General features: G+C 37.9%; 1 protein-coding gene across 4 annotated transcripts in view; it reads left to right on the top strand.

The window, feature by feature from the left end:
• The window catches only part of KHDRBS3 (KH RNA binding domain containing, signal transduction associated 3), a 99,221-nt gene that overhangs the window by 11,228 nt on the left and 67,837 nt on the right, over nucleotides 1-20,156 (top strand). For all 4 annotated transcript variants that reach the window (XM_076329053.1, XM_076329052.1, XM_076329051.1 and 1 more), the window contains exon 2: nucleotides 15,514-15,632. In XM_076329053.1, the coding sequence (XP_076185168.1) occupies nucleotides 15,514-15,632 (119 nt within the window). The remainder of the gene's footprint in view (nucleotides 1-15,513; nucleotides 15,633-20,156) is intronic.

The raw sequence follows: 20,156 nt of genomic DNA, 5'->3' as shown, positions 1-20,156 counted from the left end.
CTATTATTGTATTGGAGTAATACCTAGCTAGAGCTCAAACCTGTAGTTTGCAGAGAGTAAATTTTTCAGGGTAACTGTTCAGTATTCATAAGTCTGCAAATGGTGCTAATCATGTAGGTATGTCTTGTCAGCATTTGTATGAGGTATTTTTGGGCACCTCATTTGGAAGGTTTTGGTGCTGTTATCAAAGCAGAGATTTGAAGCTTTTCTGCAAAGTCACCTGAAAAGAGCTGAGTGCAGAGAATGCAGAAAGCAAACATAGTCCCTTTATTCAGATTCGGCACCTTAAAACATGGGTGTGCATTCTTGTCAGTAATGGATGTCAAGCTGTGTTGTAATAAAACAAATGTTAGAGCATTATTTTCTCTTAATTTTATTAATGACTAATTAGTTATTTGAGCTGTATCAATTATAGTCAATCAGCTTTTGTAATAACCCCTCCTCACTTAACTGTCTTGAGGATGACATACTGTAATCCTGACATGGGAGACATTTTTGTGTAACTAACTGAAATCCTAACAGAATAGTGAATGCTATTTCAAGCTAGGCTATGAAATGAAGAAATAAGAGCAGATGGCCCCTGCAGAAAAATAGATTAAAGAGAATAGATGCTCCTGGACAGCTGCATAGTTAATCCCTTGCTTCTTGTCAAGAGGTACTGCCAATAGATAGTTACTATGCAAGGGTAAAATAAAAGCTATATGCATTTAATGAAAAAAATGCCTTTCTGCATTCCCAGCTCTTTCTGATAATTTAGTATTATGTTCATATTTTTAAGATATAGCTATAGTAAATTGGAATAGTAACCTGTTAAATTAGTTGTGTGTTGCTTCAGAAAGGGATACTATAAAAAAGCGTTTCTGGGAATGTAGCTCCATTTATATTCAGCAAAGATTCATTCTAGCATTTCTGGTATTTTCTTGCTCTGTGGAACACTGATTGAGTCTTTAAACCTTCGTGTCAAATTTGGTAGAGGTATTTGTGCCTATATTTCTCCTGATGGCTCGAGGAAGAGTGACTTCTTTGTTAAATGTTCTTTCCAGATTTATTATTAGTGGATAGTCGGATCTTTCGGTTCAGTTAAGCACCTTTATTTCTTGAGTTTATGTGAAGTAGCACATTCCAGCATTTTAGGTGGTTATTCTGTTTGTAACTAGGTAAGTCATTCCTGCACTTGCTCTAAAATCAATGAATCAAGAAGGGGAAGTGAGATTTGAAACTTATTATACGCATGAACTGTTCTTTAGGAAGACATATTCATGGGACCATAAGTACCCATTATGACAGTTTTGGTCTTTTGTTCTTCTGGAGCGGTTCATCTTGAGGGCGCTCACAAGGCATGAGCGGGACAACCAGGGGATCAGGCCCAGCCAGCACAGGTTCATGAGAGGCAGGTCCTGCCTGACCAACCTGATCTCCTTCTATGACCAGGTGACCCACCTAGTGGATGAGGGAAAGGCTGTGGATGTGGTCTACCTGGACTTCAGCAAGGCCTTTGACACTGTCTCCCACAGCATTCTCCTCGAGAAGCTGGCGGCTCACGGCTTAGACAGGTGTACTCTGCGCTGGGTCAAAAACTGGCTGGACGGCCGGGCCCAGAGAGTTCTGGTGAATGGAGTTACATCCAGTTGGCGGCTGGTCACGAGCGGTGTTCCCCAGGGCTCAGTTTTGGGGCTGGTCTTGTTCAATATCTTTATTGATGATCTGGATGAGGGGATTGAGTGCACCCTCAGTAAGTTTGCAGACGACACCAAGTTGGGCGGGAGTGTCGATCTGCTCGAGGGTAGGAAGGCTCTGCAGAGGGACCTGGACAGGCTGGATCAGTGGGCCCAGGCCAACTGTATGAGGTTCAACAAGGCCAAGTGCCGGGTCCTGCACTTCGGCCACAACAACCCCATGCAGCGCTACAGGCTTGGGGAAGAGTGGCTGGAAAGCTGCCCAGCAGAGAAGGACCTGGGGGGTGCTGGTTGACAGCCGGCTGAATATGAGCCGGCAGTGTGCCCAGGCGGCCAAGAAGGCCAATGGCACCCTGGCCTGTATCAGAAACAGTGTGGCCAGCAGGAGTAGGGAAGTGATCGTGCCCCTGTACTCGGCCCTGGTGAGGCCGCACCTCGAATACTGTGTTCAGTTTTGGGCCCCTCACTACAAGAAGGATGTTGAGGTGCTGGAGCGTGTCCAGAGAAGGGCAATGAGGCTGGTGAGGGGTCTGGAGAACAAGTCTTCTGAGGAGCGGCTGAGGGAACTGGGACTGTTTAGCCTGGAGAAAAGGAGGCTGAGGGGAGACCTCGTCGCTCTCTACAACTCCCTGAAAGGAGGTTGTAGCGAGGTGGGTGTCGGTCTCTTCTCCCAAGTAACTAGTGACAGAACTAGAGGAAATGGCCTCAAGTTGTGCCAGGGAGGTTTAGATTGGATGTAAGGAAAAATGTCTTTACTGAAAGAGTGGTGAAACATTGGAAGAGGCTGCCCAGGGAAGTGGTTGAGTCCCCATCCCTGGAGGTATTTGAAAGACAAGTAGATGAGGCACTTAGGGACATGGTTTAGTGGACATGGTGGTGTTGGGTTGACGGTTGGACTCGATGATCTTAGAGGTCTTTTCCAACCTCAATGATTCTGTGATTCTATGAAATGCACTTTTATGCTTTGCTTCTCTCTAGTAGCAAGGAGTGATAGAACAGTCTACCATGTTAAGTCGTTATTGCTGTCTCAGCTGTCCTTCAACCTTTGGGCACCCAGACCCTGAATTTCTTAGGCAGCTGCATTTTTAAATGCATCCCTTTGTCCTCTGCCCACATCTAGAAGCTAACCTGATGCTATACTTCTGGAAACTGGAGCATCAAAATTTCCTTTCCCATATAGAAGCAATTTAAATGTCACTGAACCATGAAGTAATGGCACCTGAGGTTCTTGGTGTTTGCACTTTTCTTATTGTTTCTTGGCAGGCAGAAGTGATGAAAGAGCAGAAACTTGAATATGTGGGACTATGAAGGCAGGTGGGGGGCAGGCAGGGCAGGTGTCTGTGGTTAGGAGCAGTTTCTGCATTTTCCCAGTGCTACTCATCTCAATGTGACTAGTTCAGCTTTGGTTTTGGTGTCTCAGCTTGAATGTTGGTGTACCTCCCCCTGTCTGTGAATTGTTCCACTGCACTTAAAGATGTCAGCTGCCTTGTGTGTGTGACACTTCCTAGTAGTTGATTATTCTGTGTAAAATCTGAGAAATGTACTGAAATCTGCTATTTAAACTATTAAATATAGGAGTTACTACCACAAGGAAACTCATAACACACAGAGTCCTCACCAGGAAAAAGTTGTAGTGTTCTGTGAAAGGTGGGATTTTGAAATTAGCTGGATTAAAACTAAACCAGTAACAATTCTAAAATTCCTCATATAACTACATGAAAATGTGGCTTCTGAAACTGCAGTAAAACTGAGGCATCACATTTTCCACTTGTGCATAAGCATTGATTTTAAACTGTCTTCAAAACAAATTTGTAAGACAACTGAATTTGCAATATCTTGGCTGCTGAGTAGTTGCACGGAACATCATGCAGGTGTTCTGCTTCTTACAGCTATAACAGAACCATGTCCATTGGAAAGAAACTTGACCTTGGGTTTTTAAAAATACTTTTTACTGAAGATGCTTTTTATTAAAAAAAATTACTAACCTGAAGTGTATGACTTATTCAGAAGGAACTGTTTAGTTTTACTTAAGCTAAACATGAAGGCACTTTGTTTAGATAAAAAAATTGTAATTCAGAGCTGTTTCCTGTGGCAAGTAGAACCATCCCATAAATGCTACTAAAACTGTAGTATATTTAACTTTATTTACAAGGTATGTTTCAGCAAAAGCTTACTGGCATAAGTTGGTTGTTATTTCAGAGACTTATGCAGGTATAAATTATGAAGGACTGTTTCATTTTTTCTTAAATCTGGAAAATTATGAATAATGTTCTGTTAGGTGAATGCTAGAAATACTAGTTTAAGAAACTTTCTCTGACAGATGCCATAAAAGTTGGAAGATTGCTTTCCTCAGTGAAGGTGCTACATGGATAGCACATGGTCCTACAGAGAATTGGCTTATTGCAGACTTAAATTTCACTTTTTTCCTGGAGAAACTGGTCTGTTGGCAGGGATGTTAGTTCCTTCCCGTGTGAGTTGCAGATGGAATGAGTCCATGAGCTGGACTTTCAAGGTTTATCACACTTCTAGGGAAGTCTGATCTTGGTCTAAAATTCCATGAAGTGATTCAACTGATTTTATGGGAATAAGTTTAACAAATAATATTTGGAAACAATTGAACGTGGTAGCAATCTGCTTAATTCTGTAATATTTATCTTCATACACAGAAGATATTTGGATTCACCTGCTATTAAGCATGTGGAAGGGATAGTTATTAATGTTATCCCTCTGCTAGTTAACTGTTAACTTGGATGCTAAGCATTTTAAACATTCAATTTATGTTGAAGTTCATACATAACATTTCCACATGACTTTTTTTTAAGCTGCTCTTTCCCATAGGGCAGTAGATATACAAGCTGCCTTTATGTTTTTTCTGCCAAGCTATGTTACTGCAGCCAAGGACTGTAATGGATGACAATAAAATAAAAGTACTGCCTACAATAATTGTATCAAAAGTAGTGTTTTGCCTCTTTTGTCTGCTGGCAATGGCAGTAGTGGAGTTCTGAAGGATTAGAGGTGTGTTAAAGTAATCCAGAGTGGTGTGCTGGAATTAGTCCCCTTTCTTCTACATGTACCAACTAACCTCCATAGGTTTGTTTTGTACATCTGTGGACCAAAATATACAAATGCTTTAGGATCTTTGGGTTGCTACCTTTTTCATAAGTATTCTGAAAGCATTTTTCAAATTCTTTTAGCTATATTTGTTTTATGGATTAAAATACAACCCAACCACAATGTTATGTCCCTTCACATTCACCTGTGGCTTCATCCTCTTTCTGTACAAGTCTACCTTTTCACACACCTTACTTACACATCAATAGTTTGTGCTTTAGTCAACAAAGTTGCAGAGATGAAGTCTCAGGAATCTCAGAGCAATTTACATCAAAGGACCAGGAAACTTGTGTTAGAATCAACAAGCTGAGAAACTTCTGAACAGTAGGCTGAGTCAACACAGATGTGCATGAAGGTTGTTCCAGCATATACTGTTTTCAGTAGCTAATCTTTTACAGGCACCAAAGTAGTGGTTAGCATTCCCTTTCCTAGTTCACTTGACCAGTGCGGTGTCACAGAACTTACAGATGTTTTTCTCAATTTCTGCAGTAAGAGTTGGTAATGGTTATGTTGGATCCAGTGGGTATGACTTTTCTAAGTCCTAACAGTCCAGTCCTAGTGTCTGGTGCTAACTCTGAGTTTCACTGAATTCAATGTGAGAATTTAGATGCATTACAGGTAGTTGTGATAGCCTCATCTCCGTTCCTTTCCCTAACACTGAAATATGAGTAGTAAGTTTTTATTGGACAGAAATGTATTTTAGACATGGTGTTCTGGGAAGCAGTGGGAAGAGATGTGTAACTTTGGAAGATTGTGTACACTTCCAGCCATGCAGAGCAGAGTGATGGTGGGGCTACGGAGAGGGGAAACAATGGACTGCTGTACGTCGGATCTGTCCAAATCTGTTTCTCTGGACTGTTTGAGCACATGTAATCCTATGATGCAACATGAATTTCTAGCATGCTTTCAGGTAAAAAAATCATGGCTTTCTGCGCTACAGTATTTAATGAGAAATAAATCTTGGGGTGGGGATGGAATTCACTAGAACTAGTAGTCTTTAAAAATACCAAAAATGGAACAAATCTTTCTTTTAAAAAAATCTTTTCAAAACTCTTCTGCAAAACAGTAGAAACAAACAAGTAGTTTGCTAAAACTTGCACCAGTGCTGAGCAGAGAAGAAGGATCACCATCTTCAAAGTGCTGGCAGTGCTGTTCTAGGGCAGCCCAGGATGATGATGGCCTTCAAGCATACATTCCTGGCTAGTGTTCAGCTTGTTAGGACTCCCAGGTCCTTTTCTGCAAAGCTGCTTTCTAGCTGTTTGGTTGCCAGTCTGTTCTGGTGCATGGGGTTATTCCTCCACAGGTACAGGACTTTGCACTTCCCTTTGAACTAAATGAGATTCCCGTGTGCCAGTTTCTCCAGCTCAAGGTACTTCTGAGTGTCATTGCAACCCTCTGGTGTTTGAACCACTTCTCCCAGTTTTCTATTATCTGTAAACTTGCTGAAGCTGCACTCTGTCCCATCATCCAGGTCACTGGTGAAGATGTTACAGTATTGACCCTTGGAGCACACCACTAGTGTCTGGCCTCCAGCTGGACTGGTTGTGATGCCACTAACCTTTGAGCCAGGCGGGTCAGTTTTCAGTCCACCTTGCTGTCCATTTCTCTAGCCTGTACCTCATCAGTTTACATGAGGATGGTATGGGAGACAGTATCAAAAGCCCTACTACAGATGAGATGGACAGCATCAGCTGCTTTTGTCTCGTCTGGAGGTACTCATATTGTTGATGCAAAGGTACCCATATTGATGAAGGCTCTTAGTTCGGTATGGTGTGACTTCCCTGTCATAAATCCATGTGGATGACTCACAATCACCTTGTCCTTCATATGCTTGGAAATGGTTTTCCAGGGCTGTTTACTGCATAACCTTCCAAGGGATCAAGGTGAGTTGTACCATCCTGTTGTTCCCCAGATCCTCTTCCTTGCTCTTGAAGATAAGACTGATACTTGCTTTGCTTCAGTCATCCAGAATGTTCCCTGATGACCATGACCTTTCAGAAACAGAGTAGCCTGTCAATGACATCAGCCAGCTCCCTCAATGCTTGTGGATGTTTCCTGAAATATCTAGTTTAGTGATTATTTCAAGTAAATTGCGACTTATAGGTGTGAATTGTGTTCTTTTAGGATTTATCAATAGGATATGACACATTACTGAATTAAGGGTTGCCAGAGTGAGGCTGTACCCTGGCCTTCTGTCAGTTGGGATGGAGGGTTCTGGCAAAGCTCTAGAGTTGCTAAAAACAATTTTTAGAGAAGTAGGGGAAGATAACACTACTTTGTCTTGCTGATGGCTACATAAATCTTGCATAATGCTAGGTAAACAGTTGTACACTTGTGTAACTATGAATTATACAAAATATGAGGATGGAAGGTACCCTACTAAGATGTGTTTTGGTAGTGTAGGTATCCTCCAGTATTAAATATGGTTTGTTTGAATCTGTTGGCAGATTTGTATACTGTGCTGTCTTTGCCAGTGCCTGAAAAAGCTTTAAATGTGGTCTTTAATAGTGCTCAAGTCTGTCTGCTTTAGGGTTCAGTAACCGGATATGCTATGACTAGTGTTTCAACTTGGCAATAGTTTAAAATGTGATATATGCATATTAAGATCTGCAGGTTATATCCTTTTTTCAAATGAGATCTGAATTATGCTTTTCTTTCTTGTGAAAGTTGTTGAAGGAATCGCAGGAAGTTTATTGAATAGTGCTATGTACATAGTAAGGAAGAAAGGTTATAGACCCTTCTTGATGACTCACGAAGATGACAAGTTAAATCTTGTGTAAGGGCTACCTGATCGTGTTCATACATATAAATGAAAAAGATGGAACAGCTTTTGTAAGGGCTCTTGATACAAAATATTAGCTTCATTTTGTCTAAGCCCTATGCCCCAAATAGTATAAGATGATCTGTACATTGGATCCCCTTCTGAAATAAAAAGTCATGGATTTACATTTGAAATCTGCATCCAAAGTAGCTTTATATCTATACTGCCAATTGTCACGTATTGCACATGCTGCTTTTTGAGGGAACTACTTTACTTAATACTGTCTCCCCCATTTTGTTCCTACCATACCATCTAAATAGTTTAGAGGGCTTCCAGAGCTTTGCCTTTGGGGCTTGGCGGCTACTTGTGCTGTCATATGGAAGCACAAAAAAGTATTTGCAGAAAGGGAATAGTATTATCTACAGGCTATTGCTCAGTAGATACAGTAGGTAAATACAAGACAGCATGGGTCCCTTTTTGGACACCTTATAGGAAGAATCATAGGATGCCTGAGGCTTTAAGGAACCTCTGAAGGTCCAGTTTCCTGCTCAAAGCAGGACAAAAGCCAATGCTTTTTCCAATATTTAGGCAGCAAGGTTAAGTTTTCCTGAAGCAGGGAGGAACAGGGAAGTCAAATGTTTTCATCATGATAGATGCAGCATCAAGTTTGAAGTACTTGACTGTAGGACATTGGGTAATGTTTTTCCATATATGTAGCCTTTGGAATTTTTTATTTTTAAGTTATGGAGCAAATGAGTTGACATTTTTGCAGTTAATAGGTTCCTGACCGTGCTAATGTACAAACATTCATGTTTAAAGAAAACTGTTAACAGTAGGTAAATCATAGGAAATTTTAGCACTTTAAGTTCTAGAAGGTCTCTTCATAATGAGATAAATAGTAATTTTCAGTGGAGTAGGGAGGGTATATGGGGCTGAAGCCTATGTTTATATCTTGGTTTTTTCCTGAGCAAGACTGAACATCTGTTAATATCTTAGATGTTACTTTTGACAGTTTCTACTGTGGTACTTTCTACTTTATTGCTAATATTAACCAGTCTGAACAGATCTTAGTGTAGTCATCTTTGATGTGAAGGTAATAGGTGTTCAATTAGTTTTCAATTGCTTAAATAAAAAGGCCTATTCAAAATATTTGTCATATTGGTGACTGAAATGTATTTTCAGATCAGTGCAGACAGTAGTACTTAGACTGTATAATAGAACTTACAATGCCTGTGAATGCAATTTAAATAAAGATTGGTTTAAGTCCTTCAACAGGGATATTATTAATTTGAGTATGCTGAATGTTGTAGACATTCTAGCATGAACCACTCATTGTAAATTCAAATTAGATTCATTGTCAGTTGCTTCTACAAAATTAAGGTGGCATGTAAAAGACAGTTATTTTGAATTCAACTATTGTAATAATGTGCATTTGTTGAAACAAATTCCAATGTTTCTTATGCACAGTTCATGCTTTTAATGCACTAGTTTTTATGCCAGTTCAGAATTAGGACCTACTGTGGAGGCTGTATTTGTCATTTAAAAAGGCTTTTTTAAAGTACCAAAATGATGGCTGAGGAGGATAGGTGGAGTTTTCTGAAGTTCATAGAGGAATGGGGATGGGTGCAGTAATAGAGCACTGCATTAAAAATTGAAAATATTACATTTTTGATTCAAGTCTTTTAGACCCATTCAGGATGGATCTAGATGTAGCCATTCCACATATCTAACTCCCTTATTTTAAAATTTTTGAGGCTATTTTTGTTTTATTTGCTTGATTACTCTAGTTCTCTAATTTTGCTTTTTTCATGAAGATACACTAATCAGTACTTGCTTTGGAAAAATTTTGTGGGTGGGAAAAAAGGATATTTGCTTACATCAGACATTTAATTACATCAGAAAATGTTTAGTTGCTGCTGTCTTAATTGTGTTTTATTTTTTCTGGGGGATTGGGATGCTACATACAATTCAAACAGGAATTCTGCATCTCTTGTGAATATGTACACAGAGAAACTGTTTTAAAGCAAACTAGGCTATGCTAGACATCTTCTAAGATACGTAAAAGCAGGAGGCGAAGTTTACATCTTCTGTTTTAGTGAAAATATTGGGAGGGTCATCCAGCTTCATACTGATGAGGACAGGGAGAGTAGTGGGTCTCTTAAAGGCTGCCTTCAGGAAATCTGTGGGGTTTATTTCAGAAAACCTTTTGAAATGTATTAAACCTTAGTGTGTGGATTATAGTTCATGTTGTACAGTACTATTTTCAGCTGAAAAGACAAATATTTGTTGGAGAGGTAGTGTTTTGGGTAACTTTTAATTGCCCCATTAGTGGGGGGGATAAAGTAAATATACACCTCTCCAGTGTAAGAGATGTGATCTGAAGCACAGTTGAGACCATTTTATTATGACAGTAATGAGATTAAGCTGTCATCAACATCATCAATTAGCACTATTGTTGGGTTCATCATCCTATGTTACTGCACTTTGGATTTAGCAGAACAAGTCATGGAAGGACTGTGAACATTAAATCAACATCCAGTGTAGCAGACTTTTTTATGACTTAGCTTCATTGCAAAAGTTCTAACTGCCAGTATTTTCAGGATAGGTGTGCTTAAAATGTGCCTTCTGATATAAGTATGGATTTTGCCACAATGAAAATTTTCAAATAAGAAACAGTATAGAGTGCTGGAGAATTTTACACATGGTATAGAAGTAATGTTTTAATCCCAAAGACTGTTTCAGAAGTACTTACTGATACTCTGAACTGGAAGGATTGTAGGAAGTTTGAGGAAACTGAACTGATATTGTCCATGTTTTTTCTTCCATTAAGGAAAATGTTTTTGTTCTGAAATTCTGCTACAACTGACTTTAGTTGTCCTGCTCCTCCTCTGGAAGCTTGTCTCTTATCAAAGCTTGGGTGTGTTCCTTAAAGATCTTTATAAAATGCAAACTAATAAGCCAAAGTCTGGTTTTTATAGTACCATCAATTTGATTTTTTTCTAATGTGAAACAGTAAGGAGTTGTACTGTCAGGCCAGATACCCGTCTAGCTCAGTGTTTTATCTCCAGCAATGGTCAATAGCAGAGTTTTTTCAAGAAGTAAAAGGCCAGGGAAAGTATATAAAGATACTTCCACAGCCTTCAATTTGACTTAAGAGCTTTCTGAACTGGAGATGGTGTGGTTTTTTAAGTCAGCTATGAAGTTTTGAGAATTTACTGAGAAATACTATTGTTATTAGGGCATGTTTCAGTACTTGTATAGCAGGCTTGTTTGGTTGACTTGGTCTAAATTTCAATGCTTCTTTCTCTTAGCTACAAGCTAGTAAAATTGGAATCATCCAAATAAAGCAACATATACTGCTGCTGTTGTCTAATGTTAGTAATTTCCCAAACCTCTTCAGTGTATTTCAGTCAAGTGTTATTTAGGAGTATTTATAAAGGATAATGTTATTCTTACAATATTTTAATTTTCAAAATTAATGTGGAAACTATTTCTAGTGAAATTGCAGTGCAGTTCCATCAACCCCCTATGTTCTCTGAAGCCAGGATCATTTGGGTGTCCTAGAATTTGAGCCTTGGATTCTTCACTTGTTCTTCCATCTGAAGTAGAAAAAATTAGTATGAAATGATTGGGATTTAATAGGGGGTCTGATAAGCCTTCTGAATCTAAGGAAAAATAGTAGAATGTTTCTTAAGGATTTGCAGACAAATTTACCTGGTTCCTGTTTCTCCTGATCTTGTGTTTTGGAAACATTGTATTAGTGTTTTAATACATTAACATAATGTTAATACATGTTAATGTATTAACTCAGTAAACACTTCTGTTTACTCCGAGTTTGACATCTGATCTTACATTGATTTTATTGGTTTACCACAGACAAATACAGAGCATCACTTTGTTCTACATTTAAACTCAAGTATTTGTATTGGCTTAGCAGAGGGAGCTGGAATTCTGGCTTGTAGTTCTGCCACAGGAAGATTAATTCTACCTAAAGATTAACGTGGAACAATCCTACTTTGTCATTATCCCATGTATCTAGCAACATTATTTGGTGAATTAACTGAGGAGTAGTCATTGCTTAGATCTCTCTATGATTAAATGTAAAGAAAAAAATCCGTGCAGTTATTGTTTCATCCAGTTAAATTCCTGGACTGTTGCATTAGCCTGCATCTTTGGTCTGAGAACATGGGATTTTAATCTCTAGCATTAAGGGAAGCTTTAATCACATGTCTGTTTACTATTTGTGATCTAGGAAATGTCATAGCTTCATATAGCTAAGCAATACAGAATGTAGTCTAAGGATTAGGAAAAGGCAAATCTTCCTATCCATTTGACCTTGAAAATCTGATTGGATTTTCTGTGTGATCTGGCATGATTTTTCCCTAATTATCTAAAGCTTGATCTATCTTTTGTGATAGATACCAAATGAGCTGTGCAGATATGGGTAAAATGTTAATGCTTAACTTTATTTCATATTCATCTTAGATTTCAGTGCAAAGAAATGACAAGAAAAAACCAGAAAAATCTGATCTAAAATGTGGTCTCAATGCAAGATAAACTTTCAGTAATTCAGTGCCCTTGACATTGTTCATTCAAAATGAAAGTCTTATGATAGCAGTGATGAATATGCATAAAGTCTTAAGTAGTTTGATTAACTTTGGACCATAATAGGAAAAAATCCTTTATTTTGTAGTGCTATGGCAATGGGCTATGGCTGTTCATTAGAAAAGTCATTTGACTTTAAAACAAATGGGGAAAATTGTGATCCATTTTGCTAAGAGTTAATTGGCAGCCTCTTACGGGTTTCAGCAGCTTCTTCAAGCAAATGGAAAGTTGATTTAACAGTGGAAGTTAGGATAAATAAAGAAATGGTTGTTCTTAAAATAGTTGATAAAAAGCATGTAGCTATTTGGGGTAGGAAAACTGATCTTCAGAGTAATGAACGGATTTCTTCGGCCACTTCAAGTTGAGTGCTTACTAGAGCAAGAATGTTCTTTCTATGACCTTTTTAATTTTTTTGTATTAAGTAAATCAAAATACTATAGAATGAGCATATCTAGCATTAATGAAGTTGCAGTCAAGTCCTTCAAATACTGAGTTCAATAACTTATGTAAGCTGAAATATTTAGGAAATACAAATAACAGTGTATTGATCTTTGAAGGAATTTATGCAGCTGGCTCATCTGAGGAGTGTTATTGAGATATTGTTAGAATTCTGCTCTTAACTCCTTATACTTATTAACCTTGACAGGTCCATCTGAGACATCTGAATGTTCCTGAAACAAAACTCACTTTTAGGTGTAATATTTCTTGGCAGTTTGTAAGAAGGTCCTTAAACCATTGTTTGTTCATAAACTTGTGGTTCTAATTTAAAATTCCTTACTACTTCTAGAAATGCAATTTTTATGAAATTAAATTTTCAGGTGGGTGGGGGATTGCAGTTGTGTACAATTGTATATGACTATACACAACATACTATGCAGTTGTGTACAATAGTATATGACTCAACAGGAGAAAACAAATTTTTAGCTTTACTAGTTCATAAAAACATGGTGGGATTTGTTACAGGTACTTTTTTTGTAAGTTTAGATTACTTCAGGAAAAAATCCTTCATTGTAACAGTAATTATAACTACTGAAAACTTCTAAAGATCTTGTATCAATGTAGCTACCAGGAGCCTTTGGTGCACTGATCTGTTCCAAAATACTGTAGCACAGTGCATTAATTTTTAATCTTGAATGGAGTTGAACTCTGCTTTTCTGAACAAATTCTCGTCCTAACATTTAAAGTCAATACTAAATGAAGTCATATTAAATTTTGTTGTAACTGCATTTGCTTCAGTCATAACAAAGTGGATGTATTTTTATTACAATTTTAATATTTGGTATTTCTTGGTGTAAAATGTTGCTAAAGAACAGCATACTTCTGATCACTTTTGTGCTTTGGGTATTTATACTGTTAATAGTGTATACCAACTGCAGCATTAAAAAATCAGTCATGTTTCTGTTTTCCACTTGTAAAACATACAAACCTCTAAGTATTTAGTCTTGTTTTCCAAGAGAAATCGGAGCTTTACCATAACTGCCCCTGTTATATCAGGAAGCAGGGGTGTTAAAAGTAGCTTATTTGTATTTGAGTGATGTGATAGTACTACACTCTTATGTCTGAATGTGATATTCAGAAACTTTGACTTCTAAAAAATGTCACCTGCTTTCTGAGTGGGAACATCATGCCCTATACAATTTCAGTCTTTCATCTGGAAATGAATTTCAGTGTAACTTTACCTCTATTTGCCCATAACTCTCTAGTCCATAAAGTGACATCTACAAAGAACATCTGAATTCCACTTTTACCTGGATTCAGCTGTTAAAATATGTTCCTCAGTAGTTGTCAGCCTGTAGGCTGAGGGGTTTGGAGTTTTTTCTGAGCATGCAGCAACATAAAGGACACTTGAGAGGAAGGTTGCTTTGATAGGGCTCCTCCAGAATGTTTACGCTACTAGAATCAATATGAATCAAACTTCCTAGGGACTTACCAAGAAGATTTGAAAGTATAGCTGGGGAAGGCTTTTCTTTCAAGAAGCCTTCAGGTAGTCTTAGGGTAGTTTGGCTTTCTTAGTTCTTCAGTTGCTGAGCATTAACTTGCATAAATGCAATTGTATTTATTTCCTGTTCTGTGCTAGTGAGGTGAAAACTCGCACAGAAGACTGGCGTTTCAGTTATTGGGAAAGATGTTAGCATCTTCATTTCTATTGTGGTAAATGGGAATGGACTGGTATTCATTAAACAAAGCTGCTAATGATGCATGGATTTTTTCATTAGTAAGAAATGTGTTGGTTTACTACTTCTGTTTTTCATTGGAAGTACTTTCAAACCAAATTGTCTTAGTGTACCTAAAGGATGCTTTCTCCTTCTATATTTTTGATGGGTTTCTTTGCACTCAAAAGTTTTTGTTATTGTCTCCTGTTGGCATAAGATCACATTCCCACTAAAGAAACTTCAAGGTCTTGATAAATGTCACTAACTTCTACTGGTTAGGTAGAGTGTAAGATGTGTAAGATTAAGATGTGTTTTATTGTGGGAAAAACTAATAAGATATTTGAAGATTTGGGAGGACAAATGCTAGATGTCCGTAGAAGAACTTTAGTTGCACTTCTGAAATTGGTTGGATTTTGGTATGTCCTGTGCTAACATGTTTAACACTGCGACTCAGTGTGCTGGACTCCAGTCCAGCAAAGACTTTGGGCAGTGCTTCATTTTTAGTCTCCTTGTATGCTCATGTTTCCCCACCAATGAAATGCAGTTTTTCATTAGCACACTGGAGAGTCAATATTTGGAGAGAATTATAATCAAGAATCAGTTTTGTATGTAGCTCTGGAATGAGTAGTCATGCAGCCGGGGTTTGAACTTCTAAATCTCATTCCTAATTCTGTTGTCATTGGTATAACACTAATCTCAGGCTTTTGGGTATGTGCCTCAATTATATTCCTGAAATTTTGAAAGATTGGTTTGACATTTGCTCATAAGTGCCCTGTAGACAACCACCATTAAAACTCTACTTTGTTTATACTATAGAGGGATAAAATAGTTGAGTATTAAGCTATGCTGTAAGTTTTTGAATTTAAAAATGAATAATGGTATCTAAGAATAGTTTTTCCTGCTTGAGTCGTATAAAATGTAAATGTATCCTAAGTATTGAGCTAAAAGTTAGCATTTAAAATGCTTGCAATGCTAATTCAGGGTGCTGATATGAACATGAATATCAAAAAAGCCTGAAAAAGCAAAACATGGTTTACCCCATTGACCTATGTAACTAATTATATGTATTAATTACACATTAATGCCATACAGTATTAGTTCTAAAGTTTTTATTTTATACTGCCTTTGAAGATTCTCAGCTTCTAGATTGTTGTATTAAAGTCAGAAAATAACTAACTTTTTTCCTTTAACTTTTTTCCTTTAACAGAAATTGAGAAATTCCAAAAAGGGGAAGGAAAGGAAGAAGAAAAGTATATTGATGTAGTCATCAATAAAAATATGAAGTTGGGACAAAAAGTTTTGATTCCAGTAAAACAATTCCCTAAGGTAAGGCCAATTTTCATACTTGATAAATCTTAAGTGCTTATAAAAGATACTCCACTAATATCTTAACTAGTTTTTTAGCTGTTACATTTAAAATAGTATTAACAATCTCCACTATTGCTGTTCTGCAGACTCTTCTATAGAAGTTCTAAGGTAGGAATGGCTCTTGTTGGAATAAATGTGCAGGAAAGTGGTGCTGGTCACACAAAAAATAGTATTTTGAGAACAAATGATAAATGAATCTTATTTTCAGGATAGCAGGTTCTTCTGAATAGCAAAAAATGAAATATATTTAAGCCTGATGCCAGGCTTTGAAACTTTCTTACTGTTGGTAGAAGTGCAGCTTAAAATGCATCATTAAAGGAACTCGCTGTGTAAACTTTTCTCATCCTTTAAGTTTCAGCCATTGTTAGTCTTGAATTAGTTACATCTGCACTACTAAATTATACAGTCTATTCTGGAGGGGTAAGGACTGTTTTGTTAATATATTTGACCGCCATGAATTCTTAACACTTCTTTACTGCCAAGTATTATCCTGCACTAAAATACTGCTACCTGGAAGCATTTATTCAACATACAATAGGCTGTGTAACTTTATTCTTTTGGTCCCTTTTTAAATTTTAAAGTTAATGTTATGAAAATCAGATTAGCATTTTTCCACTTGTTTGAAATGGCTTTTTCTTCCTACTAGAAATTTCAAGACTGCTTCTGTTTCTGCTTATGGAAGAAAGGAATTCCTTCATTCTTTCCTCCATTTCTTTAGGAAGACTCTTTCTGAATTTTTTCCACACTATCAGCATTTTTCTCACAGACTGTGCTGGGTAACTTGCAGGGATTGCTTTACTGTTGTTCAAAGTTTCATGAAATGCTGCTTCAGTGAATTCAAGACTGCATGCCACTTATATGTGGGCACCTCTTTGGAACTCTGACTTAAGTCATCTTTATGAGTGGGAAGAGCTATATACAAACATACAGAAACAGAAAGATGTGAAGGTAAAAGGGGAAGCTTACATGGTCAGTGTTTGTAATCAGGATGTTTTTTATAGATGTTGAGATGGAGATACTTGAGCTCAATGGAAAGAAAGGCAAAATGGATATTAAAAGGAAACAGTGCCTTTTGAAAGATGCTTCTGCTTCTTTATATGGTGTCAACTTTCTTTAAAGGACTAAACACTGAAATTCTTATTTAGGATAGCTAGTAGGAAAGCCCTTGCCATCTTTTGAATGGGCAGGTATGCTCTGTTGTGTGCTCAGTAGTTCTGGTCCATGGAGACAGTCTTTGAGCTGGGATAAAGCCTGGTATGTGCTATGGAAAGAAACCTGAATTTATATCCAGATAGAGCTTTGATGTAATCCTGTATGTGTCTGTTTAGACTACCAGAATCCAGGGAGCACACAGTACAACTGCTGTGCAGAATAGATATGCCGTTTTAGTTCCTATGTCTCCACTAGGACTTTTCTCCACATAAAGCGGAATGCTGGTATCTCTACTCACACAAATCTCCCTTCTGCCAGAGAATAAAATCCTAGGTATTCTCTAGTTAAGAATATTTTTACCCCAATATATGGGGGGTCAATTTTTCTTAGAAATTTCCATTTTATTACATAGAGATGGATATTTATTTTAAAGCTTACTCATTAAAGATTCCATATTGTCAAATGGAATTAAAATTTCTCACTGTAGAGGAGTAGTCTGGGAGGTGAGTATGAATTCAGACTTATGACTGGTACTCTTGAACTTCCCTGAAAAACACTGGCCCTAAACCACAAGCAGTCACTGCAGTCTAGTATCACTTGCTTACTAGGACCAGGCTCATAGTTTTATTTCTGAGGTCTAATAAATCTTAATACATTGTATGAAGTGACATAGCTTCAACATGGCAAACTGAGAGCCTTATCCTGGCATATTGTAATCTGCAGTGAGTGACACAAGTTTTGAATGCCTGTACACAGGGGAACAAAATCTTTTTGCATCCCAATCTTTGCTCTAAAGACTAATCCTGTTCCTGTTAAGTATGTTCAGAGGAGGGCTCAGAAATTAGGGGTGCTTTATCAAGTTTTTGGGGGTAGGTATGAAATTACTCCAGTCATCTTGGTTTCACTGAGCTGTATTTAGAGTGCATGCATTGTGTATTTAGATTCCGCAGAACTTAAGCAGAAGGTATTATGTGGTGCTTATAAAACCTGAAGTGCTTCTTCACATAAATGCTTTGTGTCTCTGTGCAGTTCTTTTCTGTGCATGTATGCAGTTTTCTAGACCATTTTGCCTACAAGAGGTGTTAGTATTAGTGCAAATGTTATTTGTAGAAGGTGTCAAGTGATAGTTCCTTAGAAAAATGGTTAAAAGATTTGGTTCTGATTTATGAGCAATTTTCTCCTTCCTCCTGATCAGGACTGGTGACAAATGTTTCAGAAGAATGAAACTTAAGACTTAAATGTGTGGATGAAATCTGTGCAAAAAGCTCTTCTGTATGTGAATATTGAATTTAGAGTAGTTCTCCTAGCAAGCTGGCATCTGTTTCTGTATGCCTGCAGTCAGCACTAATGCTGTTAGCTATTGTGCAAGATCTTGAACGAAAGGATACATCCAGTCTTTCAGGAGGTGTAGTCTTTTTGATGTTAGTGAACAGAGAATCTGCTGTTTGAAGATGACCAAGTCACTACAATAATTGATAAATCTGTCAAACTAGCATTGGGGTACCAGTTTGGGTTGCATCTGGCAAACTTGGGTGAAAGTGGTGAGGAAAAACTAGTTTGTTTCAACTTTATGAACAGAATAATGTTTCCCCAAATAAATGATCCTGCTTTTAGACAGGATCAAAAAAGCAAGTTATTAAAGTTAAATCCTTAACAGGGTTTAATATCTGAAAATGAAACTAACTACAAATATAAGTGATCTTGCTAGCAGAAACTATTCCTTTGTTTATATTTGCCAGTGATGACTCTGGCAAGCAAAGATGCCTCTGCTGTTTAGGTATACTGATAGGATTAATGAAATTTCAATCATAATTTTTTGTGATGAGGTCCCTGGACCAGAACAGCCCATCAGTGCACTACCCCTGCTCAGACAGCTTACTAGACCTGACACAGGGTTAACTAAGTTTCCTTTAAGTATTTCATTGCCCTTTCCCTCTTTAAAACTTCTCTCTAACTCTGACTCCTTGAATAAATCATGGCCTGAACAAAGGTCAGGCAGTCCTAGCTCTGATCTGATCAACCTGGCATCGTAATGCCTGCTCACATTACCTGTCCTGTCAGATATATTTTCACGGGCTCGTAGCTGGGTCCTGTGCAAATTCAGCCTCATTACCTCTGACAGCCGTGGAAGGTGACAGGTTAACTGCAGCAGAAAGCTGTTCAACTGAAGTTCAGAGCAGCTGGGTTTCTATTGGAAAAGAATCTGGTAGACTTCAGATACAAAAGTAGGTATTTCACTTTTGTGGGCATATTTGCTCTCCCTGAAAAAAACTTGTGAGTTTCTGGTCTTCTGCTTAGTGCACAAACAGTTGAGTGTGTTTATGCTTAACTTGCCTCCTACCTAACAGCTCTTGGTTGCTTCTGTGGTGCTACATACTTATATACTTTAGCTGGGACCTTTTGTCTTGCTCAAACCTTGGTAGGGTTAACAGACCTAATATCTCATACTAGAGCTAGTTGGCCTAAATGTGTTTTTCCTGTCTGGACCTTGATAAAAGTTGATGGAATAACCAAGATGGCCTGAATTTTGTCTGCTTTATGAAATAATTTGTCAAGATAGTCCCAGGAGTTATGCTCAGTTTCTGCTTGAGGCTGGCTGTGCGTTTGAATTAATTTCTTCATTTGTGTTCTTTAGACACCTGTACGCATTAAAAAACCCTGAATTAATGTCTTGGTATGGTGACAGTCTTACTTGGTAAGACAAAACCTTGTGGAAACTCTTGTATAGATTGCAGGTCCAGGCAAGTCTTTTTCACAATCAAATTGTACACAATCTTGTTATGAATTTTTCAGGTTGGTTCAGCTCTACAGATTGCTCTGGGAAGTCTGAATTGCTGTGATATGAAAATTAATCTGAGGTATTTAGATGAGGCTTGAATATGCTTTGGTAATGCTGTCTACAATCCTCTTGTAACTGGGATGTGCTACAAGCAAGGATTAGAGAGGTTAGGGCTTTTATGCAACCTTTTAGGAAAAGGGCCAACTTCTTGAGGTAGGATTCAGTTCTAAATCAAGTTACCTATATGTAGGAGTCCATGTGGATGCTGGATGTCTAAACTGCAGTTATAGTGGAATGAATCTTGTCAGCTTAGGCAATGGAGTTCAGGGTGATTTAATACACCTTGCTGTTTGATCAGCTGAATACCTCAACTGACTCCAGGTCAAGTGTGAAAATGTGACCCTTAAACCTGTACTTCTGTTGTATTTCATGCTTGAAAATCTTGAAACTTGCACAGACTTAAAGGCAGAAAAAGTGACCTGGCCATGGAAGGTCATGATGTGGTTGTCTTGGTGGAGGGACTCTGGATCAATCCTAACACCGCTATGAAA

The sequence above is a fragment of the Aptenodytes patagonicus genome, chromosome 2, assembly GCF_965638725.1.
Source record: "Aptenodytes patagonicus chromosome 2, bAptPat1.pri.cur, whole genome shotgun sequence".
NCBI lineage: Eukaryota > Metazoa > Chordata > Aves > Sphenisciformes > Spheniscidae > Aptenodytes > Aptenodytes patagonicus.
Note: the sequence above shows the minus strand (reverse complement) of the source record. Positions and strands in the feature narration are given on the sequence as shown.